We start from the raw sequence: 24986 nt of genomic DNA, 5'->3' as shown, positions 1-24986 counted from the left end.
GTATGGACACAACATTCAAGCTTGATACAGCTCTGAATTTGGATTGTTATTAAATATTTGACACAGCATAGGTTTCTGACACAGAAAGAATGTGGTCTAAGAACTTGAATTTTTTTAATTTACCTATTATGGTCCAATGTCCAAAATCAAAATACATGGTTAGATTCAGCATATCAAAGAACCCCATATATTCAATTTTTGTTAAAATCAAACAAAGTTTAATTTTGGACCCCAACTTGGACAAACTTGAAAACTGGGCCCATAATCAAAAATCTAAACACATGTTTAGATTCAGCATATCAAAGAACCACAAGAATTCAATTTTTGCTAAAATCAAACTAAGTTTAATTTTGGACCCTTTGGACCTTAATGTAGACCAATTTAAAAAACGGGACTTAAAATTAAAAATCTAAATACACGGTTAGATTTGGCATATCAAAGAACCCCAATAATTCAATTTTCGATGAAATCAAACAAAGTTTAATTTTGGACCCTTTTGACCTCAATATGAACCAATTTGATAGCGGGGCCTACAAATAAAAAATCTAAATACATGGTTAGATTCAGCATATCAAAGAACCTCATATATTCAATTTTTGTTGAAATCAAACAAAGTTTAATTTTGGACCCCAATTTGGACCAACTTGAAAACTGGGCCCATAATCAAAAATCTAAATACATGTTTAGATTCAGCATATCAAAGAACCCAATATATTCAATTTTTGTTGAAATCAAACAAAGTTTAAATACTGGACCCTATCTTGGACCAACTTGAAAACTGGGCCCATAATCAAAAATCTTAACACATGTTTAGATTCAGCAAATCAAAGAACCCCAAGAATTCAATTTTTGTCAAAATCAAACTAAGTTTAATTTTGGACCCTTTGGACCTCAATGTAGACCAATTTAAAAAACAGGACCCAAAATTAAAAACCTAAATACACGGTTAGATTTGGAATATCAAAGAACCCCAATAATTCAATTTTAGATGAAATCAAACAAAGTTTAATTTTGGACCCTTTTGACCTCAATATGAACCAATTAGATAACGGGGTCCACAAATAAAAAATCTAAATACATGGTTAGATTCAGCATATCAAAGAACCCCATATATTCAATTTTTGTTGAAATCAAACAAAGTTTAATTTTGGACCCCAATTTGGACCAACTTGAAAACTGGGCCAAAAATCAAAAATCTAAATACATGTTTAGATTCAGCATATCAAAGAACCTCATATATTCAATTTTTGCTAAAATCAAACAAAGTTTAATTTTGGACCCTTTGGACATTAATGTAGACCAATTTGAAAACGGGACCCAAAATTAAAAATCTAAATACACTGTTAGATTCGGCATAACAAATAAATAAATGTGATCAAAGATTTTACAAATCTAATGCGCCATACTGTGCAATTAAAGATTACTTCTTGAAATTTTTCAATATTTGAAATTTGAAAAAAAAATAATATTTGAAGAATAATTCTTTTTAATTTCTGAAATCTGAAATGAGAAAAAATTGGCCCCCCACAATTTCTTTTTATCCCCTCCCCCCCTTTTTCCCCCAAAAAAATTCTTTCCCTCAAGATATGATCATAATCTCAATTCAAATTTCCAATGGAGTTGGCAACCATAATTACCCATTTAAATTTACCATAGTGCTAACTTAATCTATTTTATAATAGAATTAATAAAAATATAGTGTCAAATCTTTCATATGGATTTTTTTGTAAAAAAAAAAAGATGAAAACATTTGCAGATATTTTTACTGGTCTTCCTTTATAAATATGCATTTCTTTAAACATAATTTAAAAGCAGTGTAAGGGAAGTAACCAAAACGTTGTATTTGGATTACCTCCCTTACACTGTTTTAGATTATCTTTATTGTTCATTAACCATTACTTTATACATAATTTAAAAGCAGTGTAAGGGAGATAATTTCAATGATGTATTTGATTTATCTCCCTTACACTGCTTTAAATTATGTTTTGTACTAAAGTATTTGTCCATTAACCAGGACAACCTTGTTTTTCCCCCTTTTTTGCCCCTAATTCCTAAACGGTTTGAGCCATAACCCCCCAAAGCAAATCCTAACCATCCCTTTGTGGTATGGAAACTTGTAGTATAATTTCAGAGAGATCCATACACCGTTCCACAGTTATTGTCTGGAAACTAGAAAATGCTCATTTTTGGCCCCTTTTTGGCCCCTAATTCCTTAACTGTTGGTACCATAACCCCCAAAATCAATCCCAACCTTCCTTTTGTGGTATTTAACCTTATGGTCAAATTTCAAAAAGATCCATTCACTTAAACTAAAGTTAGAGTGCGAAAACCAATATGTATTCGGACGACGACGCCGGACGACGACGACGACGACGCCAACGTCATACCAATATACGACCACAAAAATTTTTTGCGGTCGTATAAAAACTGTCTAGGACCCCATGCACAATCTAATGGATGCTGAAATAATAAATACACTATGCAGATAAAACCTCTCCCGTCTACTAGATGGACATGAACACCTTAAAATCATTCCATCACTAAATATGTGTTCCCCCTAGAAATTTTGGATAGCATCACATTTGGCGTAAAAAAAATACTGTATTTTTTTCAATGTCATTTGTCGTGTTGCGGCGATGCTCTATTTCCTTTTTGTTATGTTTATATTGTTTAATTGATAACTGAGAATACAATTAAACTATAACAGTTGTTTCAGTTTATGTTTTCTATATTAATTTATAGTTACAGAATTATTTTTTTCCTCTTGGGCCAAATAAAAATATATGTGTGGTTCCAGTTACATTGTACCCTACCTACCCAACTAAATATCTAGTAAAACAAAAAGAGCTGGTTTTTATATAAAAAAAGGAGGAGAAAGTATCATACAGCAATAAAATTTCATTTAAAAAACTATTTTCTTTATCATGTCTATGAAATTCATTGTTTCTTGGTACTCAATGTATTAGTCCCAGTTTTTTCTTTATATCAAAATGATATGTATTTTTAACAAAGTTTAATCAGTATATTGAAACAATGCATTTCCAAAATGAATACATTTAGCAAGGAGATCTAACAAATAGTCTGTTAATGCGTGTGGAATGCGTAGTTTTCTCTTTTAGGGTCATTTTTTCTGTCTACTGTGCCATTTGTGCATCTGAAGTTATTATCGTAAAAATGCGGATTTTTGTCATATCAGGTCCTGTTCCGAACCGTAGTTTACACAAATATTTCAATGGCGGCCGAATAAAAATTAACGAAAATAAACAATGTTTGACAAGAGATTGGGAATGAATATGACGCTTTTAATGCCTTAAATGGATGAAACATCAACTAAAGCCAATTTTGAATCACTTTCTAAAGAAGTATCAAACTTATTTAGCTCAAAATCAAAATGTTTAATATACACTCTCGATTAACAAGTAGTACCGGAAGGGAAAGAAAATAATTTTAAAACAAACGACCAAACCTCTTTTCTAAAGAGATAAATCGTTTGTATCTTTGAATTTATATTATGTAAATGTAGATTTTGAATTGTTTATGATTTTCTGATTACATTTTCTCAATGTCGAAATTAGCGATTGGACCACGTGGTATTAGTCATGTCATAAGTGTCAGCTTGGGGTATTCGTATCCAAACAGTTATCAACCAAAGGCAGTTAACACCTATTTAATCACTCTAAATTGCCTCTATTGTCCGACTTTAAGGGATTACAATTCAAGGTGATATAATTTTTATGATCACAAGTGGTAATTAGATGAAAGTTCAAAATTTAGGACATGGTTTTGCGGACAAGAAAAATAGCATCCTCAAAATAATTATAGCGTTGTGGAAATTATTATAGCATCATGGGAAAAAAATATAGCGTCTTGGTGCCGCGACGCTAAAACGGCCTGGGGAGAACGCTGCTTAAAGTATTTGAGAAATGGACATAATCACAAAACCTTAGTGTTTGATCACTGATCCATAAAATGAGGTCAGGGAAAGGTGAACCCTGTCATTTTATAAACTAGATAAACAACAACTGACTTTGGTGACTGTATTTTGTATTTACTAGGTGTAAATGTAAATATTAATCTACAGGCTAACTTTGATAACTGTATATATTAAATCTACAAACTTACTTTGATGACTGTATATATTAAATCTACAAACTTACTTTGATGACTGTCTTTTTTAACTGTTCCAGCTGAAAAAGAAAACAAAGTCTTAATACAGATTAATTTCCAGGATGTATAGAAAAGCAAAAACATTTTTGCTTAGATATAATTTCACATAGATTGTGTTGTAATCCATGAGTAGAGATAATCTATATGTTAAATATACAACTTGGGTGATGAGAAACTTTTGTACTACAATGTACTCAAAGTTTTAGTAATTCTATTGTTATATTCAGTCAACAACAGCATGTTTGTTGTTTTTCATTTGTTTTTTTACTGACATGTAAATTGCATATATTACTAAACTATTTTTATATTACTAATGACACAGATCAATAATTATAGGTTGCACTTTGTAAATACTTTCTCAAACCACGCCTCTTTTGGGGAGATATATAATATTCATAGATATGTTAATTTGTTAACGTACTGGTTCCCATTTATGATCTCTGTGTTTCATTTCATAGAGACATCACTTGGGAATGTAACCAGTATAGAAAAACATGGTAGCGCCTAAATTTTAATTCTTAGGAGGTCTAAAAATGGAGGTAAGGGTAGTATAGAATTTTAGTATAAGTTTAAACTCTTAGAAGTTCAGGGCATATAAATGTTGAAAATATGCCGCACAGCCCTATATTTTAACCTTTGAATAAAATAGTAGTGCATATAAACTTTCCTTTCTAGGATATTATTTTTCACGAAACTTCATAGTAAAAGTGTCACAGTTTTAGCCGCAAAGGGAGTTCCTATGGGAAAATGCATTGTCTATATTTACAGAATTGCAACCTATATGAAGTTGAAAAAAATAATAACCCAGTACAAAATAAAGCAAATCTTTCTTTAAGGAGTTACTTGCTTCACTTTTTTACTATGAACATATTGTAAAAGTAATGACAGCCAAATGACTAAATAGTTAATTCGGGGAAACATCTGCATTAAAAATAAAAGTATCTAAAAATATGGAGATGTAGTATGCTTGTAAATGAGACAACTATATACCAAAGACCAAAAATAGTATGAGAATAAACATCTACATATCAAGAAGTCACTGTACACCCTTTAAAAAGAAGCTTATGTGAAACAGGAAGCCCAGATAAATAAAATATTGAAGGGTTCTTGTTGAGTTGTGTAGGTAACCAATACCTAGTAAGAACATACTGTACATTCAGAAAGTATATTTTACTAATGCGAAAAATGCAACAGTATCAGGTTCCCAATACTAAAAACTTCCATTCATAATTTCAGTGTAGAGATTTTCTTGCATAAAATTTTTGCAATCACATTTTAAATTAGATTTCACATTTTTGCCAGAGGTCAAGATTCACAATAGTAAATGCACACAGTAATTACTGAATTTACAGTATTGCAAGGGGCTTCAGTTGAAGTCAGATATTATTTTTTACTGCTCTGTTTTTCCTGTTTGTTTTGAATAATCTTTTGATTACATTTTCACATACTTTTCAAATCTAAAATCCTTCCTGTGTTTTGAGATTCTGTTGTTGAAAGCTGTTCTCTTACTTTATCAATATCATCTGGGTGGATCAGTTCATAGACACAGTTTCCAAACCATTCATTCTGAAAAAATAATATATTTGATAACTGTTTATATTCTAAAGAATACCTGACAAAATTTATGTAAGAGTATCAGCATGGAATCTTAAAATGTAGACGACTATGACCAAAATAATGCTGAGGTAAGTTTAATTGTAACATTAATGGTAGCTAGAAATCACATAAACTAAGTGTGGGTATTTACATAATGTTCAGACGAAAATATATCAGGAAATGTGTGAAACTTACATCAATGGATTGGTACCTGACCAAATAAACAGGGATTAAATTCACTTGTTTCAAATGAACTGAGTTGTAAATGAGGAATGTTGTGGTAAAAATTTTATACATATATGACATATACCACTACAGGTTCTTAAAAATGATTGTCAGAGGACTAAAGTTCTTGAGTGAGAGAGAGAATGGGATGTTTAACGTCCTACACAGCAACATAATGCTCTGAAGGCAAAAAAAAGGAATGTTTCTCAATGCCAATTCAGGTCATACAGTCAAACGGAAATGTATTCATAGATGAGATAATTAAAAAGCTATCTTTCTTATATGAAAAATAACAACCTTTAACTTACCATAGACTGGTGAAGAAATGGTGTCACTGTGTCAGACACATATATATCCTCTCCTAACTTACCATTGACTGGTGAAGAACTGGTGTCACTGTGTCAGACACATATATTATTCTCCCCTAACTTACCATAGACTGGTGAAGAACTGGTGTCACTGAGTCAGACACATATATTTTTCTCCCCTAACTTACCATTGACTGGTGAATGGTGTCACTGAGTCAGACACATATATTATTCTCCCCTAACTTACCATTGACTGGTGAAGAACTGGTGTCACAGAGTCAGACACATATATTATTCTCCCCTAACTTACCATTGACTGGTGAAGAAATGGTGTCACTGAGTCAGACACATATATTTTTCTCCCCTAACTTACCATTGACTGGTGAAGAACTGGTGTCAATGAGTCAAACACACATAATATTCTCCCCTAACTTACCATTGACTGGTGAAGATCTGGTGTCAATGAGACAGACAAATATATTATTCTCCCCAAACTTACCATTGACTGGTGAAGAACGGGTGTCACTGAGTCAGACATATATTTTTCTCCCCTAAACTTACCATTGACTGGTGAAGAACTAAAGTTACTGAGTCAGACACATATATTATTCTCCCTTAACTTACCATTGACTGGTGAAGAACTGTCACTGAGTCAGACACATATATAATTCTCCCCTAACTTACCATAGACTGGTGAAGAACTGGTGTCACTGAGTCAGACACATATATTATTCTCCCATAACTTACCATTGACTGGTGAAGAACTAGTGTCACTGAGTCAGACACATATATTATTCTCCCCTAACTTACCATAGACTGGTGAAGAACTGGTGTCACTGAGTCAGACACATATATTTTTCTCCCCTAACTTACCACTGACTGGTGAAGAACTGGTGTCACTGAGTCAGACACATATATTATTCTCCCCTAACTTACCATAGACTGGTGAAGAACTGGTGTCACTGAGTCAGACACATATATTACTCTCCCCTAACTTACCACTGACTGGTGAAGAACTGGTGTCACAGAGTCAGACACATATATTATTCTCCCATAACTTACCACTGACTGGTGAAGAACTGGTGTCACAGAGTCAGACACATATATTATTCTCCCCTAACTTACCATTGACTGGTGAAGAAATGGTGTCACTGAGTCAGACACACATATTTTTCTCCCCTAACTTACCATTGACTGGTGAAGAACTGGTGTCAATGAGTCAGACACACATATTATTCTCCCCTAACTTACCACTGACTGGTGAAGATCTGGTGTCAATGAGTCAGACAGATATATTATTCTCCCCTAACTTACCATTGACTGGTGAAGAACGGGTGTCACTGAGTCAGACACATATATTTTTCTCCCCTAAACTTACCATTGGCTGGTGAAGAACTGGTGTCACTGAGACAGACACATATATTATTCTCCCCTAACTTACCATTGACTGGTGAAGAACGGGTGTCACTGAGTCAGGCACATATATAATTCTCCCCTAACTTACCATAGACTGGTGAAAAACTGGTGTCACTGAGTCAGACACATATATTATTCTCCCCTAACTTACCATTGACTGGTGAAGAACTAGTGTCAATGAGTCAGACACATATATTATCCTCCCCTAACTTACCATTGACTGGTGAAGAATTGGTGTCACTGAGTCAGACACATATATTATTCTCCCCTAACTTACTATGACTGGTGAAGAACTGGTGTCACTGAGTCAGACACATGTATTATTCTCCCCTAACTTACCATTGACTGGTGAAGAACTGGTTTCACTGTGTCAGACACATATAAATTTCTCCTTACTTACCATAGACTGGTGAATAATTGGTGTCACTGAGTCAGACACATATATTTTTCTCCCCTAACTTACCATTGACTGGTGAATGGTGTCACTGAGTCAGACACATATATTTTTCTCCCCTAACTTACCATTGACTGGTGAAGAACCGGTGTCACTGAGTCAGGCACATATATTATTCTCCCCTAACTTACCATAGACTGGTGAAGAACTGGTGTCACTGAGTCAGACACATATATTATTCTCCCAGTATCACATTGTACAACAAATAGGAATCCATCTGCCGCCTGAAGTAGAAATAATCTTAATACAATTCCTCCCTCTTAATCCTATCTTGATATACAAAGAGACAAAAAATAAACTGTTGACACAGAGATATGTTTCACCTGTCTGAAAATTCAGAAAAAGACAATCTGATGGACAGCAACATTGCTAATAAATTCAAAGTTGTTGGACCATGACTTAGAGGGCAGCGCATCAAAATCGTCAAACTGAGATGTTCTGTTACTAATGCAACTTTATAGAAAATATCAAGTCTAAGTAGATCCTGTCAAACTAACTTTAGCAATTGTAAATTGGTAATTAATTGAAAGTCACTGGACCATGACCTACAGGGCTGGGCCTCAAAATAGTCGTCAAACTGATATGAACTGTTAGTCATGCAACTTTATAGAAAATAAAATGCTCTGCAGGGCACAGCTTGATACCACTGCAGAGGTCTAACCTCAACAAGTATGGACACAACATTCAAGCTTGATACAGCTCTGAATTTGGATTGTGATTAAATATTTGATACAGCATAGGTTTCAGTCACAGAATGAATGTGATCTAAGAACTTAAAAATTTGAAATTGGACATTTACCTATCATAGTCCAATATCCAAAATCTAAATACATGGTCAGATTCAGCAAATCAAAGAACCCCAAGAATTCAATTTTTGATGAAATCAAACAAAATTTAATTTGGGACCCTTTGGACCTCAATGTGGACCAATTTGATAATTGGGCCTAAATTCAAAATCTAAATACACAGGTAGATTCAGCATATCAAAGAACCCCATATATTCAATTTTTATTGAAATCAAACAAAGTTTTATTTTGGACCCTGATTGGAACCAACTTGAAAACAGGGCCCAAAATCTAATATCTACATACAGTGTTCCAGCTTGAATCTCAGGGCAGAAGGGTGCTAGTTGTTTGAAAGGGCACTTTACCGCAATAACCCAGATTGTAAGGGCACTGTTGGACTGTGTATAAATTACCTTGAATATTGCTAGGCTCAGCTGGAGAACATTAATTGTATTTTAAGCATATTAAGAAATTAATGTGTTCCTGATGTTGGTTCCAGTAAGATTTTTTTTTATCAAATTATCATACCATGATGCAAAGCATATCATTTTGATGTTAATCTAAACAAAGTTGTACACTTGGTTAAGGAAAATAATTATCAAAAAATTCAATGTTTTATAACTTAAACCATTCTATAGAAATAAACAAGTAATTCTGAAAGATGGAGCTATAAATGCAAAATTGAATTTGTGATGTAATTAAATTTTCTACATTTAAATTACTTGTTCTACTTGCTATACAATGTAGTATATGTTATTGAAAGTTACTTATAATCCTTTTAATTGTTACAAAAAAGTTTTTTTAAGTGCACACCAAAGTGCTCCTAAGTAAGGAGTTTTATAAATATAACAGGTGAGACAGGAGATGATCATATTATATTGATGCAATTATATATTGCAAAAGGTATAAATAGTTACTTTTTTCTCCATTATTGTTAAAAATAAAAGCATTTGTTAAGTGCTCCTATGTAAGGAGGATTATTAATACAAGAAGTTAAACAGGAAGTGGTGCAATCTTGTTATGTCCAAAGTACAAATTTCTTTGATTCTTCTTTAAATTTCTTTTACTCATGGTTATGAAACAAAAAATGTTCTACCCCATTTACCAATTTAGTCAAAACTGTGTATGCCTTTTAAATTGCTTTAGATATTTTTTTTATTTTATGTCTACTGAAATAAAGTTTTTCAGGTGTACATGCTGTACATAAACATTACAAATGGATAACATGTGGACATTTTCATTCTGTATTAAATATCTAGTATTTGTTCAATTATCTTAAATCCAATAATTAGCAGTAAACAATCATTAACAGAGGTGATAAAACTGCCAAAGGCATTAGGTATTTAACTTAATCCCATTGTCAGTTAATTAGTGTTACACAATCAGGTAACATTTTACCGGAAACGCCGACAGGCACGAAATTTGGAAATTTTATTTTATGAAAAGGCAGAGGGGTGCATTCTTTCGCTTTGGGGGCAGAAGGGCGGGGGTAAGGGCACCAAGGGCGGGCCGCCCTTCTATTTAGGGCAGGCGGGAACACTGTACATACATGTTGAGAAAGGATATCAAAGGACCCCAAGAACTCATTTTTTGTTAAAATCAAACTAAAAAGTTTAATTTTGGACCCTTTGGTCCTTGATGTGGACCAATTTGAAAACCAGGCCCAAAAATCAATAAACTGTTGACACAGAGATATGTCTCGCCTGTCAGCATAAAATTCAGAAAAAGACAATCTGATGGACAGCAACATTGCTAATTAATTCAAAGTCGCTGGACCAACTGGAGACAAAATCTAAACACTCGATTAGATTCAGCATATCGAAGAACCCCAAGAATTCAATTTTCGTTGAAATCAAACAAAGTTTAATTTTGGACCCTTTGGACCTTAATGTGGAACAATTTGAAAATGGGGACCCAAAATCAAAAATCAAAATACACGGTTAGAATCGGCATATCAAAGAACCCCAATAATTCAATTTTTGATGAAATCAATCAAAGTTTAATTATTGACCCTTTGGACCAATTTAAAAACGGGGCCCAAAATCCAAAATCTAAATACACAGTAATATTCAGCATATTACAGAACCCCAAGAATTCAAGACTTTGAATTAAACCCCATTGAAATTGGTCAAGAAATAAGCAATATATACAAAGTTTTAGAAAAGTATTGTTTTTGGCCCTAATTCCTAACCGTTTAAGGCCATAACCCCCAAAATTAATCCCAACCTTCCTTTTTTGGTATGAAACCTTGTGGTACAATTCTATAGAGGTCCATAGACTTATACTCAAGTTATTGTCCAGAAACCAGAAAATCCTTGGTTTTTTGGCCCCTAATTCCTAAATGGTTTAGGCCATAACCCCCAAAATCAATCCCAACCTTTCTTTGGAGGTATGGAACCTTGTGGTACATTTTCATAGAGAGCCATATACTTATACACAAGTTATTGTCCTGAAACAAGAAAAATGCTTGTTTTTGGCCCCTAATTCCTAAACAGTTAGGATAATTACCCCCAAAATCAATCCCAACCTTCCTTTGGAGGTATGGAACCTTGTGGTACATTTTTGTAGAGATCCATACACTATTACACAAGTTATTGTCCTGAAACAAGAAAAATGCTTGTTTTTGGCCCCTAATTCCTAAACAGTTAGGACAATAACCCCCAAAATCAATCCAAACCTTCCTTCTGTGGTATGGAACCTTGTGGTACAATTTCATAGAGATCCATACACTGATACTCAAGTTATTATCTGGTTCAGACGACGACGACATTGACATCGCCATACCATTATATATATATAATATACGGCTGCAAATTTTTGCGATCGTATAAAAATCATTGATTTATCACAAGTAGTTCCTATCAAACTGACTTAAGCAGAAAAATTAACACTGAAAATTACTTACTAATTTAAAGTCGCTGGACCATGACCTAGGGGGTAGGGCCTCGAAATAGTAGTCAAACTGGTATGTTGATAGTAATGCAACATTAAAGAAAAGATCATTGATCTATCAAACTGACTAAAGCAGAAACTGAAAACTTTTAAACAATGTTGATGCCGCTGGAAAAGCAACACCTATGTCTCACCTTCAGGGACTTTTGACCTAGGCGAGACATAAAGATCTTTTGTGTATAAAGTTGGCTTGATTCCCACCAGATTTCTTATTTTGAGTTTTACTAAAATTAAATTTTTATGGCATTGTTTAATACCTTTATCTTAATACATGTAACTGTGTGTGTATTTGAATACACATTTAACCTTCTTTAGAAGGTGATTTTAGATGATTACGCAATTTAACTATTCTATCCTTAATTTTTCTTGAAAAGGAAAGGTTGAAAAGTGATCATGTTTATTGGGTTTTTTGTTTCTTCTTTGAATTTTGTAATTGATTCAGTTGAACTCAAGTCTTTTCATTATATGATAAATTTGACCAAAAGCAGTACTTTATAAAGTCTGAGGGAGAAGATTGATTAAAACAAAGTAATTTTTTTAATTTAGTTACACTCTATGATATAGATTTTAGACAAGCTAATACATGTAATATAAGACATTTGCAAAACAATACTGTAAATTCAGAAATTATTGTGTGCATTTATTATTGTGATTTTTGAAGAATGGGCGTAAATGCAAAATTAATTATTGCGATTTCAGGAAAATCTGATACAGATATATGTATCGGATTTCAGAATGCCAGTTCTTATTATTATTATACTCAACCAGTCGCATTATTTGCATTAATAAAAACCTCACAAAATTTGAAAATTGATAGAAAATTAAATAGTAATATGATGCCATAACAAAATCAAGTGTGATGTTAATATATTCATATTACAAAGAATTTTGGCATGATCTTCATCTGTAATAGAATACCATTGTTAAAATCGTGAAAACAATGACCTAGAAACTGAGACAATCATGATATATGATTAATTATTCAAAACTGTTATTAAGGGATTAAGCAAGGAATGTGAGTCCATTTGCCTACTTCAGGTAGATATAAGTTTATTGAAGTTCAAGTTCACAAGGTTGTTATTACATTTTGTTACTTTAAAATTTCACGTTGATTAAAACGTATACCAAGTCATTTCAGATTACTTGTTCATTCCAATTACAGGTCAACTTACAAGAATATTATTTTCAAAGCCATCAACGTTGTATATTTATAATTTTTATATTTGTTTTAATCTTTAACTTTGTTAGCAGTGGTTTTTTATTTTTTATTTTCACTTATTTAAGTGTTTTTCTCTCATTCAAATGTGCCTATAACATGTATAAACCATTTTAAAAACAATCCCAAAGTCATGTCAGTTTGAAAAGAAAGGGGAACAATAATAAATAAAATCTCAAAAAAAAAGTAAGATTACCTCCAGAATAAGATGTTTTAATTCCTGATCTGTGAGAAAGGAAGGTTTGTATGACCCATCAGTGCCTGTATTACCAGTACCTGTCAAACAAACAAATAGTTTAATGGTTTATCTATCATGTTATAAGATTAACATATCTATCATGTTATAAGATTAACATACACTTTTAGAGCTTAATTTATATACAGTCAAAAGCAGTCTATAAGGGTTACTCATAAATACGTGCCCTTTAATTATAGAAGGATGACCTTTACAAAGGGGGAACATACTACTTGTATTTTGTATCATTTTGAACTGCAATGTGTTTGAATATTTTTATATATATTCATACAAGTTCCCGTCATAAACAATCTACAAATTAAATCCAGCATTTTTTTTGAGATGTTTGAAATAAATTGACTCTTTCAGTTGGTTTTGTACCTTGTAAACATGCAGGTATTAGACAGGTTCTTGATAAGAAAAATTATGTCCACTGCCCCACAACAAGAGCCAAAAGTGTAAAGCTATATGTATAAAGAGTGGAAGGAATGCCCACTATGAACAGTTGCATTTTTTATGGATGCAAAAGTAAAACTGGACTGATTTACAGTCTAAATCTAAGGACTGGTAATTATCACTAGACATTTATTGTTGACTTACCTTTTCAACTGAAAAATATGTGGTAGAGAAAATTAAACTAGAGGCTCTCAAGAGCCTGTGTCGCTCACCTGACTCTACTTTGGTTTTAGAAATCATGTAAAGATAGATAAAAATCATAACAGATACCCAAATAATGATTGAGGCCAAATTTTGATTAATATTGGTCCCGTTATTTAATAAAATATCATGGTGGCCATCTTGAACAGTAAATCGGCAACAAAGTAGCAACACTTGGTCAGCACTTCATAAGGAACATTCATGCCATGTTTGGTTTCATTCCATTCAGTGGTACTCTAAAAGAAGACATTTGTATGTATTTCCCATAGGGTCCTATGTTAAACTAAGCCCCCCCCCCCCCCCCCCCTAGCGGCCATCTTGGATGATGGATCGACTGCAAAGTAACAACACTTGGTCAGCAACTCATAAGGAACATTCATGCCATGTTTGGTTCAATTCCATTCAGTGGTTCTCTAAAAGAAGACAATTGTATGTATTTCCCATAGGGTCCTATGTTAAACTAAGTCCCCCGCTGTCGGCCATCTTGGATGATGGATCGGCTGCAAAGTAACAACACTTGGTCAACATCTCATAAGGAACATTCATGCCATGTTTGGTTCCATTCCATTTATTGGTTCTCTAAAAGAGGACATTTTTATGTATTTCTCAAAGGGTCCTATGTAAAACTAAGTCCCCCCGCTGGCGGCCATCTTGGATGATGGATCGGCTACAAAGTAACAACACTTGGTCAGCATCTCATAAGGAACATTCATGCCATGTTTGGTTTCATTCCATTCAGTGGTTCTCTAAAAGAAGACATTTGTATGTATTTCCCATAGGTCCTTTGTTAAACTAAATCCCCTGCTGTCGGCCATCTTGGATGATGGACCGACTGCAAAGTAACAACACTTGGTCAGCACCTCATAAGGAACATTCATGCCATGCTTGGTTTCATTCCATTCAGTGGTTCTCTAAAAGAAGACATTTGTATGTATTTCCCATAGGGTCCTATGTTAAACTAAGTCCCCCGCTGGCGGCCATCTTGGATGATGGATCGACTGCAAAGTAACAACACTTGGTGAGCACATCATAAGGAACATTCATGCCATGTTTGGTTTCATTCCATTCAGTGGTTCTCTAAAAGAAGACATTTGTATGCATTTCCCATAGGTCCTTTGTTAAACTAAATCCCCTGCTGTCGGCCATCTTGGATGATGGACCGACTGCAAAGTAACAACACTTGGTCAGCACCTCATAAGGAACATTCATGCCATGTTTGGTTTCATTCCATTCAGTGGTTCTCTAAAAGAAGACATTTGTATGTATTTCCCATAGGGTCCTATGTTAAACTAAGTCCCCCGCTGGCGGCCATCTTGGATGATGGATCGACTGCAAAGTAACAACACTTGGTGAGCACATCATAAGGAACATTCATGCCATGTTTGGTTTCATTCCATTCAGTGGTTCTCTAAAAGAAGACATTTGTATGCATTTCCCATAGGGTCCTATGTTAAACTAAGTCCCCCGCTGGCGGCCATCTTGGATGATGGATCGGCTACAAAGTAACAACACTTGGTCAGCACCTCATAAGGAACATTCATGCCATGTTTGGTTTTATTCCATTCAGTGGTTCTCTAAAAGAAGTCATTTGTATGCATTTCCCATAGGGTCCTATGTTAAACTAAGTCCCCCGCTGGCGGCCATCTTGGATGATGGATTGGCTACAAAGTAACAACACTTGGTCAGCACCTCATAAGGAACATTCATGCCATGTTTGGTTTCATTCCATTCAGTGGTTCTCTAAAAGAAGTCATTTGTATGCATTTCCCATAGGGTCCTATGTTAAACTAAGTCCCCCGCTGGCGGCCATCTTGGATGATGGATCGGCTACAAAGTAACAACACTTGGTCAGCACCTCATAAGGAACATTCATGCCATGTTTGGTTTCATTCCATTCAGTGGTTCTCTAGAAGAAGTTCAAAATGTAAAAAGTTTACGCCGACGCCGGACGACGCCGGACGACGGACGCCAAGTGATGAGAAAAGCTCACTTGGCCCTTCGGGCCAGGTGAGCTAAAAACTAACCACACAATAGTTATGCTCCTGCTACACCACATGTATTTTCATGATTTGTAACATTAATTGTTTTCAGTTTAATTGATGCAAAAACCAGAAAGTCTGGAACAAATTATATCTTTGGTAAATATTTGGCTGAAGAGATATGTATAGATATAAGAAGATGTGGTATGAGTGCCAATGAGACAACTCTCCATCCAAGTCAAAATTTATAAAAGTAAACCATTATAGGTCACAGTACGGTCTTCAACACGGAGCCTTGGCTCACACCGAACAGTAAGCTATAAAGGGCCCCAAAAATTACTAGTGTAAAACCATTCAAACGGGAAAACCAACGGTCTAATTTATATAAAAAACGAGAAACGAGAAACACTTGATGAACCATATCAACAAACGACAACTACTGAACATCAGATAGGTATTTCTTCTATTCTGTATCCATATAAACTGGTTCTAACCTAAGCAGGATAAAATAGGACATAAAGGGTACTGTACATTACTGAAAATAAACTTGGTGTTGGTTAGTGGAGACTCTGACTGGAATACATTCTGGTAATACATGACTTCAAAATAGGATTAGATTAGAAAACAAAATTTAAAGACTGTCTATTTGAGACTGTGATGTCAGATCACACTCTGATTTGAAAAATGGACCTCAAACTGAGTCTAAATACATATCACAGGAGGTTTGACTTGACTTTCTGACTTACCTCTCAGTGTTTTCATGTGAGAAACAGCCATTCTGAGAATGGTTAGTTTGTCTGGTTTCCTAGCTAAGGTACTGCATGTCGGTACCATATCACAGAGTTCATTAATGTATGAAGTCATCTTGTTTCTTCTTCTTCTCTCAATCTCACAATGGCTCTCCCTACTCAAAACATTAACTTACACATTTATATATAGTTTTACTAGTGCTTGTAAACTTCTACTTTCACTTTTGTCAATTATAAAATTGAATTTGTTATTACAGAGTATTCAGATCTTTAATTTCCTAATTTGTTTTTCCATTAACAATCCAGAGCAGACTACTGTGGATTCATTATCCTTCATGGAGTACTCATTTTCCTTGGATTTTGTGGCTCTACATGAACCAAGAATACAAATTTCCTGTAGGCTTGTACGCAGAATTTGTCAAAACCATGAAATCGAACATCCATGAAAATTGACCCACTATAATAAATGAATCCACAGTATGTGATTGAAGAACCTGCTCATGACAAAATAAATGGAGAATGTGTCCATGGGACACAGATTATGCCCACGCTTGCATATAATGTTATAAAGGGACATACATTTTTTTTTTGTAACTAGAGAACTGTAAAAGGGACACCACCCAAATTCGAACTTGATCGGAGTTGTGTGGTACTAAGCATTGTGTAGAAGTTCCATAATATTTGATTGAGACAACTAAAGATAGAGAATGGATGTATGTACGGACGTACAGACAGATAAGGGTAACACTTAATGCCCCCTCTAATGTGGTGGAGGCATAAAAACTATACGTAAACCTTAGACATCAAAAATCAAACTGAGATTTTCTGATAATCCAGTATAATAGACTAACAAATTGTGTCTTAACAAACATCAGGATATCATCAAATCAAAATTACAAATAAAATTACAAGACTAAAGTGACATCTACTAGACCATCCTATGTCCATACAGGTTTTGTAATATCTGAAACCTCAAAAAGGTTTAATTCTTTATAGCGGGGTTGCGGTCCCTCTTACATTTACCCCACTTTTCCTATTATTAATATAATTTTGTTGATGTCATGTCATGTCAAAATAAATTAATGCACAAATGTGATGCCTTTTGAGTCCGTAATTTCTGTTGCAATTCTATTAAAACATTTTGTACTAACACTATTTTTCTTTAAACTTATATTTCACAGATGTAAATAAGACAAAGTAATTTCAAATAAAATAGATCACTTAGAGTATATTTGAAAGCCACACAAATGTACGAATTCTCACAAAAGTTAAATTTTTCCTATTACTCTAAAATTCAAAAATCTTAACCTATCCTTAAAAAGAAATGTATAATGTTTTTAAAACACCTACATTATAGAGTTCACAATATCAAAACTTTCTGAATCTGAAAATAACAAACCTAGCAAACTTTTCTTTGTCAATTTGTTCCTGGTTATATGGTGTGCTTTGCTGGCTATCTTCATCATCAGAACTGTAAAACAAATTTCAATTTTCAGCAAATCTTAAATTTATTCTTACATCTACAAATATGTATATAACTTTCAATAACATATCATAAAGGAGTCTGTCAAAGGAGTAGGTTCAATCACCTAAAATGGCCCCTATTTCTAGCTAAAATTTCAAATTAGGATTTATTCACCAATATCACAATGAATCAATTATTATGATAATACAATGACTAGATAGGAATTATATCTTTTTGTTAAAAATTTATGTACTTGCGTTCTATTCATGACATCACAAATAGCACTCATTTTGATTTTCCACGAAAATTTCAATGAAAACAGGTAAATTTCCATAGATTTTTTGGACAGGAAACATAGAGCGTATGTCTCGAAAAAAAGATCTTTTAACATAAAGTTTAGTATGACATTTTACAGATCTGACTTGAATATTAAGTTTGTTGACGCCTGCTGTCTAGGTTTCCTAGGCCTTAATTAATGTGCTTGAAATCTGGACAATTTTGTCAAATCTTGCAAAAATCTCTAAATCAACGCTTTATAATAAAACTTTTACCAAAAATAGTTCTAATTAAGTTTCTCAGATGTATTTTCATCAACATAAAACATTTTTTATCTTGAAACATTGAACTTAAAGGGGCATTAGCTGTCAAATTCATGTTCACCAATTTGACTCAAATTCTCATATTTGATTCATAACATACTAAAACGTATATCCAAATTACAAAAAGTCTAAAATAAACAATTAACAATGCATGGGCTCGATAATATGTATCAACATTTAGTGTGTATTTTTGTCTAGACGTAATCTAATTAAACATCGAGATGACCTTCAAAGACTGCCGACGGTCATATAACCAGATATAAACATACATATAAATATAAGCAGATAGCAACCACGTGCAATTGGATTTTTCTAGGTCTGTTTGATTTTATATTGTATTTAAATAAAATGCTTCGCTGGGCGCAGCTTGATACGACCGCAGAGGTCAAACCCTGAACAGTTGGGGCAAGTATGGACACAACATTCAAATGAATGTGGTCTAAGAACTTAAAAAATTTTAATTTACCTATTCAAACCATATCATTATTATTTGCTTTTATATATACAAATGTAAATCAGAAATAACCAATTTAAAATGGAAAATTTTAAAGAAAAAAAAAGGAAAAAAAGGAAAAAAAATCCCTCCCCAAAAACTTGTGTTCAAGTGTATTGATCTCTCTGAAATTGTACTGCAAGGTACCATACCACAAAGGGATGGCTGGGATTGAGTTTGGGGGTGATGAATAATAAGGGGGTTCAAAAAATTTTGGGGAGGGATTTTTTTTCCTTTTTTTCCTTTTTTTTTCTTTAAAAAGACCGCAGAGTATGGACACAACATTCAAATGAATGTGGTCTAAGAACTTAAAAAATTTTAATTTACCTATTCAAACCATATCATTATTATTTGCTTTTATATATACAAATGTAAATCAGAAATAACCAATTTAAAATGGAAAATTTTAAAGAAAAAAAAAGGAAAAAAAGGAAAAAAATTTTTTTGAACCCCCTTATTATTCATCACCCCCAAACTCAATCCCAGCCATCCCTTTGTGGTATGGTACCTTGCAGTACAATTTCAGAGAGATCAATACACTTGAACACAAGTTATTGTCTGGAAACTAGAAAAAATGCTTGTTTTTAGGCCCCTTTTTGGCCCCAAATTCCTAAACATTTAGGGCAATTACACCCAAACTCGAACCAAGCTTTCCCTTTGTGATATGGAACTTTGTTGTACAATTTCATAAAGATCCATACACTTACACACAAGTTATTGTCCTGAAACTTGAAAAATGCTTGTTTTTTGCCCCTTTTTGGCCCCTAATTCCTAAAATTTTGAGGCAATTACCCCAAAATCAATCCCAGCCTTCCTTTTGTGGTATTGTACCTTGCAGTACATTTTCAGAGAGATCCATACACTTGAACACAAGTTATTGTCTGGAAACTAGAAAAATGCTTATTTTTGACCCCTTTTTGGTCCCTAATTCCTAAACGTTTTGGGCAATTACCCCCAAACTCAATTCCAGCTTTCCCTTTGTGATATGCAACCTTGTAGTACAATTTCAGAAAGATCCATAATTTTACACACAAGTTATTGTCATGAAACTAGAAAAATGCTTGTTTTTTGCCCCTTTTTTGCCCCGAATTCCTAAAATTTTGAGGCAATTACCCCCAAAATCAATCCCAGCATTCCCCTTGTGATACGGAACCTTGTGGTACAATGTCAGAGAGATCCATACACTAACACACAAGTAATGTCTGGAAGTTACAAAAATGCTTATTTTTGGCCCCTAATTCCTTAACTGTTGGTACCAGAACCCCCAAAATCAATCCAAACCTTCCTTTTGTGGTATAGAACCTTATGGTAAAATTTCATAGAGATCCATTCACTTAATCTAAAGTTAGAGTGCGAAAACCAATGTTGACATTCATTTCCTTTTAATAGCCGAATACATGTGTAACCCATCTCTAGCTAAGGGAGTAAATTGAAGGTCACATGAATACGGAATCAAAGTGGTCGAATTATTCACTTGCAAGTGAATAATTCATCAGCGATGTTTCTTATCTTATTTTGACAAAATTTAACCAAATTGACTGCTAAAAGCAAATTAGTATTTCACTATGTCACTTTCATTAATGATTGAACCAAAAAAAATCATATCTTACTCTTTATGATTAACACCTTTTCTTTTTCTGTTGCCTCCCTTGCCTCCATCTCCTATAACAAAAAAATACATTTTATTTTTTGTTTCATGTTCCTTTCTCCAAAAGGTATCTGTATTTGGTTCAATTGTTTACGTTTACTTTTATACCCCTGACATGCCTAAGCTATGTATGTTTCATCTGACTCCTTTAACTTCATTTACACCAAATAGCCAATAAAATTTACTGGAATACAAACAACATATACATGTAGTATTGGATAACATAGGTCACAAATTTCGTATGGATGCTAGCAAATAAAAATATGCTGTAATATAATCTTGTATAATGGAATGGGTGACAATAGGTGTGAAAGAGGGACGAAAGATACCAGAGGGACAGTCAAACTCATAGATCGAAAACAAACTGACAACGCCATGGCCAAAAATAAAATGACAAACAGACAAATAATAGTACAGATGACACAACACAGAAAACTAAAGACTAAGCAACAAGGAAGGAGGTTATCCCTGCCTAGCACTATTGGGAAAGGTGAAAAATTCAATTAAAAACCCTTTCCTACAAAACTTAAGGGCTCCAGCAAGAGGTAAATGATACTCCCTCAATTTTGCAACAATTGCAAAGGTTGATGTACCTCCTGTTCAAAATGTCAGAATGCAACTAAACTGCTTTTAAGAAGTTTTAAACTTCTAGCAAATCAGAAACTTGCAATCATGTTTGTTGACAAATAAGCACCAAATGAGCAATATTCCAAAAGGACCTTGGTTGGATACATTCTGTCCAGTAGATCTAAATAAGACCAAACTAATTAAAGAAAAGAAGCAAAAAGATGATGGACAATGGCAAAAGCCAAGTGATGACAATAGCTCACAAGTCCTTTGGCCATGTGAGCTAAAAATATGCAAACATATTATGTAAATTGTACTTGGTGAAACAGCTAACTATCAAAATGCATACATATTGTTCAAAATTCCTGTAGAATATATCACATGACTTTATGTTATCAGAAAAGGATGCCAATGTATCTTTGACATTGTCCTAATTGAAGTTCATCTGAAATCTTTGTTATAAACAATGCTATAATATCTGTTCCTGTTTGAAAAAATGTTCTATACCCTTTATTCTAGCAGTTAGGAACAAATACTGTTATATTTCTTGCAGCGGAAATATATTATTCCCGACATTTGGAACAAAAGTCATACCTGCCAAATTTTAGGCGTGAACTACACGATTATGATCTCTTGTCCTGATTTTACGATCGTGATCTCGAAAAAAGCTCTAAAAGTTAGTTAGTATTCCACGGTGTATTTTATATTTAACAATATAACAGTATAACTGTATACACCATACAATCGGTACAAGTCACTGTGGTCAGGTCCATTAGTAAAAGCATGGACCCAATCAGGAGTTTTCTATTTAAGGTTTTATTTTTAATAATTTTAGATAAATGAAGTTCAATGACAGATTGTATACATAGACATAAAAATATAATTATGCAATTTGTAATTCACTATTGCTATGCAGTATTCATATGACAGATAAGATGCAACCTAAATTACAAATGCACAGACATGTCTTATCCATAAAGCATTTAAATAATAAATACCTAATGGCAATTAAACTATGTTTTCTAGTACTTTGTATGTTCAGCATAATCAAACCTTAGCTTTACCTCTGAAAAAATACTCATTTTAAATACAAGCTTTTATTAATTTTGTCCAAGTGGAAGCCAAAGAAAGCCAACAGAAATGGCAATTGTCCACTCTCATATATACTATAAGTGTACAACACTAAATGCATGACATGCCTCATTAATTCTACCATTTGATATTCACTGTTATTAATTTTTTTAATTATACTTATAAAGAGGCTTTCTACAAGCAAACTAAAAGATGGAAGTTTTAAGCATTAAATCAAGCTAATATACATCTGCTTTTCTAGACAAACTTAAAAGACTCATTACACTGTAGTTTCAAATCATGGTAAAATCTCTGCCAGTAGTGGGAAATTTTCAGTTGACAACTTGGGACAACAAATTCAATGTATCTGGTAGAAGCATGACTAACATTTAAATTAACCAGTCGTATCAAAGCAAACCACCATTCTCCTTAGAACACAATGATGTTTAAAACCAACCACTTAAAAAGCCTAATAGGGTTCTCACCAAGAAAAGCCCTTCATGAAAATCATCATGATTTTCTGAACTGTTGAATCCAAAGATGCATCAAGATTGTATCAGGTGAGTCATTATATCATAAGTATTATCATTATTGTTACTTTACTTATGTCTATTTGTAATCATTATATGTAACATGCCCTTTATGGGCCGATAATTAGTTTAATAAAGTATTAGTAGCAAAAGTAAAACTAAACATACTTCAAAGTTTTTAAATTTATCTAATTTTGATTTTATTATTCATTTAAAAGACTTAAATAATATTAAGGCATTGCTATTTATTTTCTTTATTTTATTTATGACAAACTTGGAGAGTCCCTAGACTCGTGTACAAACATCCTTAGTGAGAATTTTTCTGCAACAGAAAAATAAGAAAGTCTTGGTAAATAATGAAATACTGCAACCTGCCTAGAAAACATGACAGAAATTTTTAAATCACATTTACCAGTAACTCAAAACACTGACAGAGTGTGCATATTAAATGATGTCATAATTAAAAGAACATGAAAAAACTATCATATTCTTCATGAAATTTTTCAATTTTCACATGAATTAGTAATTTCATAATGGCTCATTCATTTTGAATAATAAATGTCATATGTTTTTTTTTTCTGTTTCCCTTAGCAAGGCCATATTCTTTATCTACTGGTACATCTTTACTGATATTTTTCAGGAAATCTTTCACTGACAGAAATTTCCTGATCTTTATGAAGGAGAATCAATTAAATGCTTTTGTTGTTGAAAATCTGACTGTTCATTTTGAAGAAACAACTTTTCGAGTAACTGCAAATAAAAACCCTTTCCTTCAATAATACACTTTTAAAAAAATATGCTAAAAGGAGGCTTTCTTTTTTAATAAATTTTATTTTCATCATACATATTTTAGTCTTCAAAATTCACAAGTTCAAACCACCTGTAAGAAGAAAGAGTGCTAAGAAATTGTGGAAAATTTTTTTTTTGAGAAAGCGTTTCTGGAATAACATTTTATCATGTATGTTGGAGATCAATTGTTCAGTAAGACAAATATTAAACAATTAGTGAATTGCGCTTTTTTTTTTAATAAAAACCCAAATTGCCTAATTATAAATGGTACATCCAAAACTGTCTAAGGTTAACTTTTGCCTGAGGGAGTTGCAACCCTAAGTTTAGTGCAATTACATAATTCATGGTTAATTTCCAAATAAGGTGACTGAAAATTTCCTACATGTCTTTTATTTCCACCCTTCATTAACATACAGTATCTCGATTCTAATACTGACTCAGATGCTAAAAGCATGATCTTAGTGATATTTATGCAATTTTGTGTACTGAATGTCCTCCAGTGGAGGTGTGATTACAGACAATTATATTTAGTATATTACATGATGCTATTTGTCATAACAGAACATAAAATTGTCATTTCATTTTACATGGTCATTAACATCTAATTAAACATGTTCTACATTTATATCTTATGTGTAAGATCAAGACAAAAAGACCATTTCCAACATAAATACTTGTCACTACATACAATTTTGTCAAATGAGACAAACTGAAACATTTTTTTTTTATCAAAATAAGTATATTTTTGTTGAAGAAAAAAAAACAATATTTTAAAATGTATTGACTTAATTTTTTTTTAAATGTTCTGTTCAATGATTCAAAATTCTACAAATAGCAGTAATTTTTTGGACACATTAACTCATAAAATATGGGATAAAACATACAACAGGTCTCCACTTGTGATATTTTACAAATTAAAAAAAAAACATTTTTTGAGCATTTTAAATATACTAAAACATAGATTAACACAAGAAAAATGAATTGTGCTTAAAAAAGGCCAGGTCAACTTGCTTTAATTTGCCAAAAGCATGTCAACAAAAAAGAAAATGTAAACATGAACTGCAACTATATGCAGACAAGATTGC

General features: G+C 33.1%; 1 protein-coding gene across 4 annotated transcripts in view; it reads right to left on the bottom strand.

The window, feature by feature from the left end:
• LOC127734579 (aryl hydrocarbon receptor nuclear translocator homolog) overlaps positions 1–24986 on the bottom strand; it is a 55080-nt gene that overhangs the window by 14730 nt on the left and 15364 nt on the right. For 2 of the 4 annotated variants that reach the window (XM_052244527.1, XM_052244525.1), the window contains exons 2-8: positions 20907–20958; positions 18139–18210; positions 16737–16897; positions 13316–13395; positions 8298–8390; positions 5616–5733; positions 4158–4187 (exon numbers count right to left, since the gene is read on the bottom strand). In XM_052244527.1, coding sequence (XP_052100487.1) covers positions 4158–4187; positions 5616–5733; positions 8298–8390; positions 13316–13395; positions 16737–16897; positions 18139–18210; positions 20907–20958 — 606 coding nt within the window. The remainder of the gene's footprint in view (positions 1–4157; positions 4188–5615; positions 5734–8297; positions 8391–13315; positions 13396–16736; positions 16898–18138; positions 18211–20906; positions 20959–24986) is intronic. The other 2 variants (XM_052244528.1, XM_052244526.1) reach the window with 1 other exon arrangement.

This window comes from Mytilus californianus, unplaced genomic scaffold (assembly GCF_021869535.1).
Source record: "Mytilus californianus isolate M0D057914Y unplaced genomic scaffold, xbMytCali1.0.p SCAF_3, whole genome shotgun sequence".
Taxonomy (NCBI): domain Eukaryota; kingdom Metazoa; phylum Mollusca; class Bivalvia; order Mytilida; family Mytilidae; genus Mytilus; species Mytilus californianus.
The sequence above is the reverse complement of the archived record's forward strand: the minus strand, read 5'-3'. Positions and strand labels throughout refer to the sequence as shown.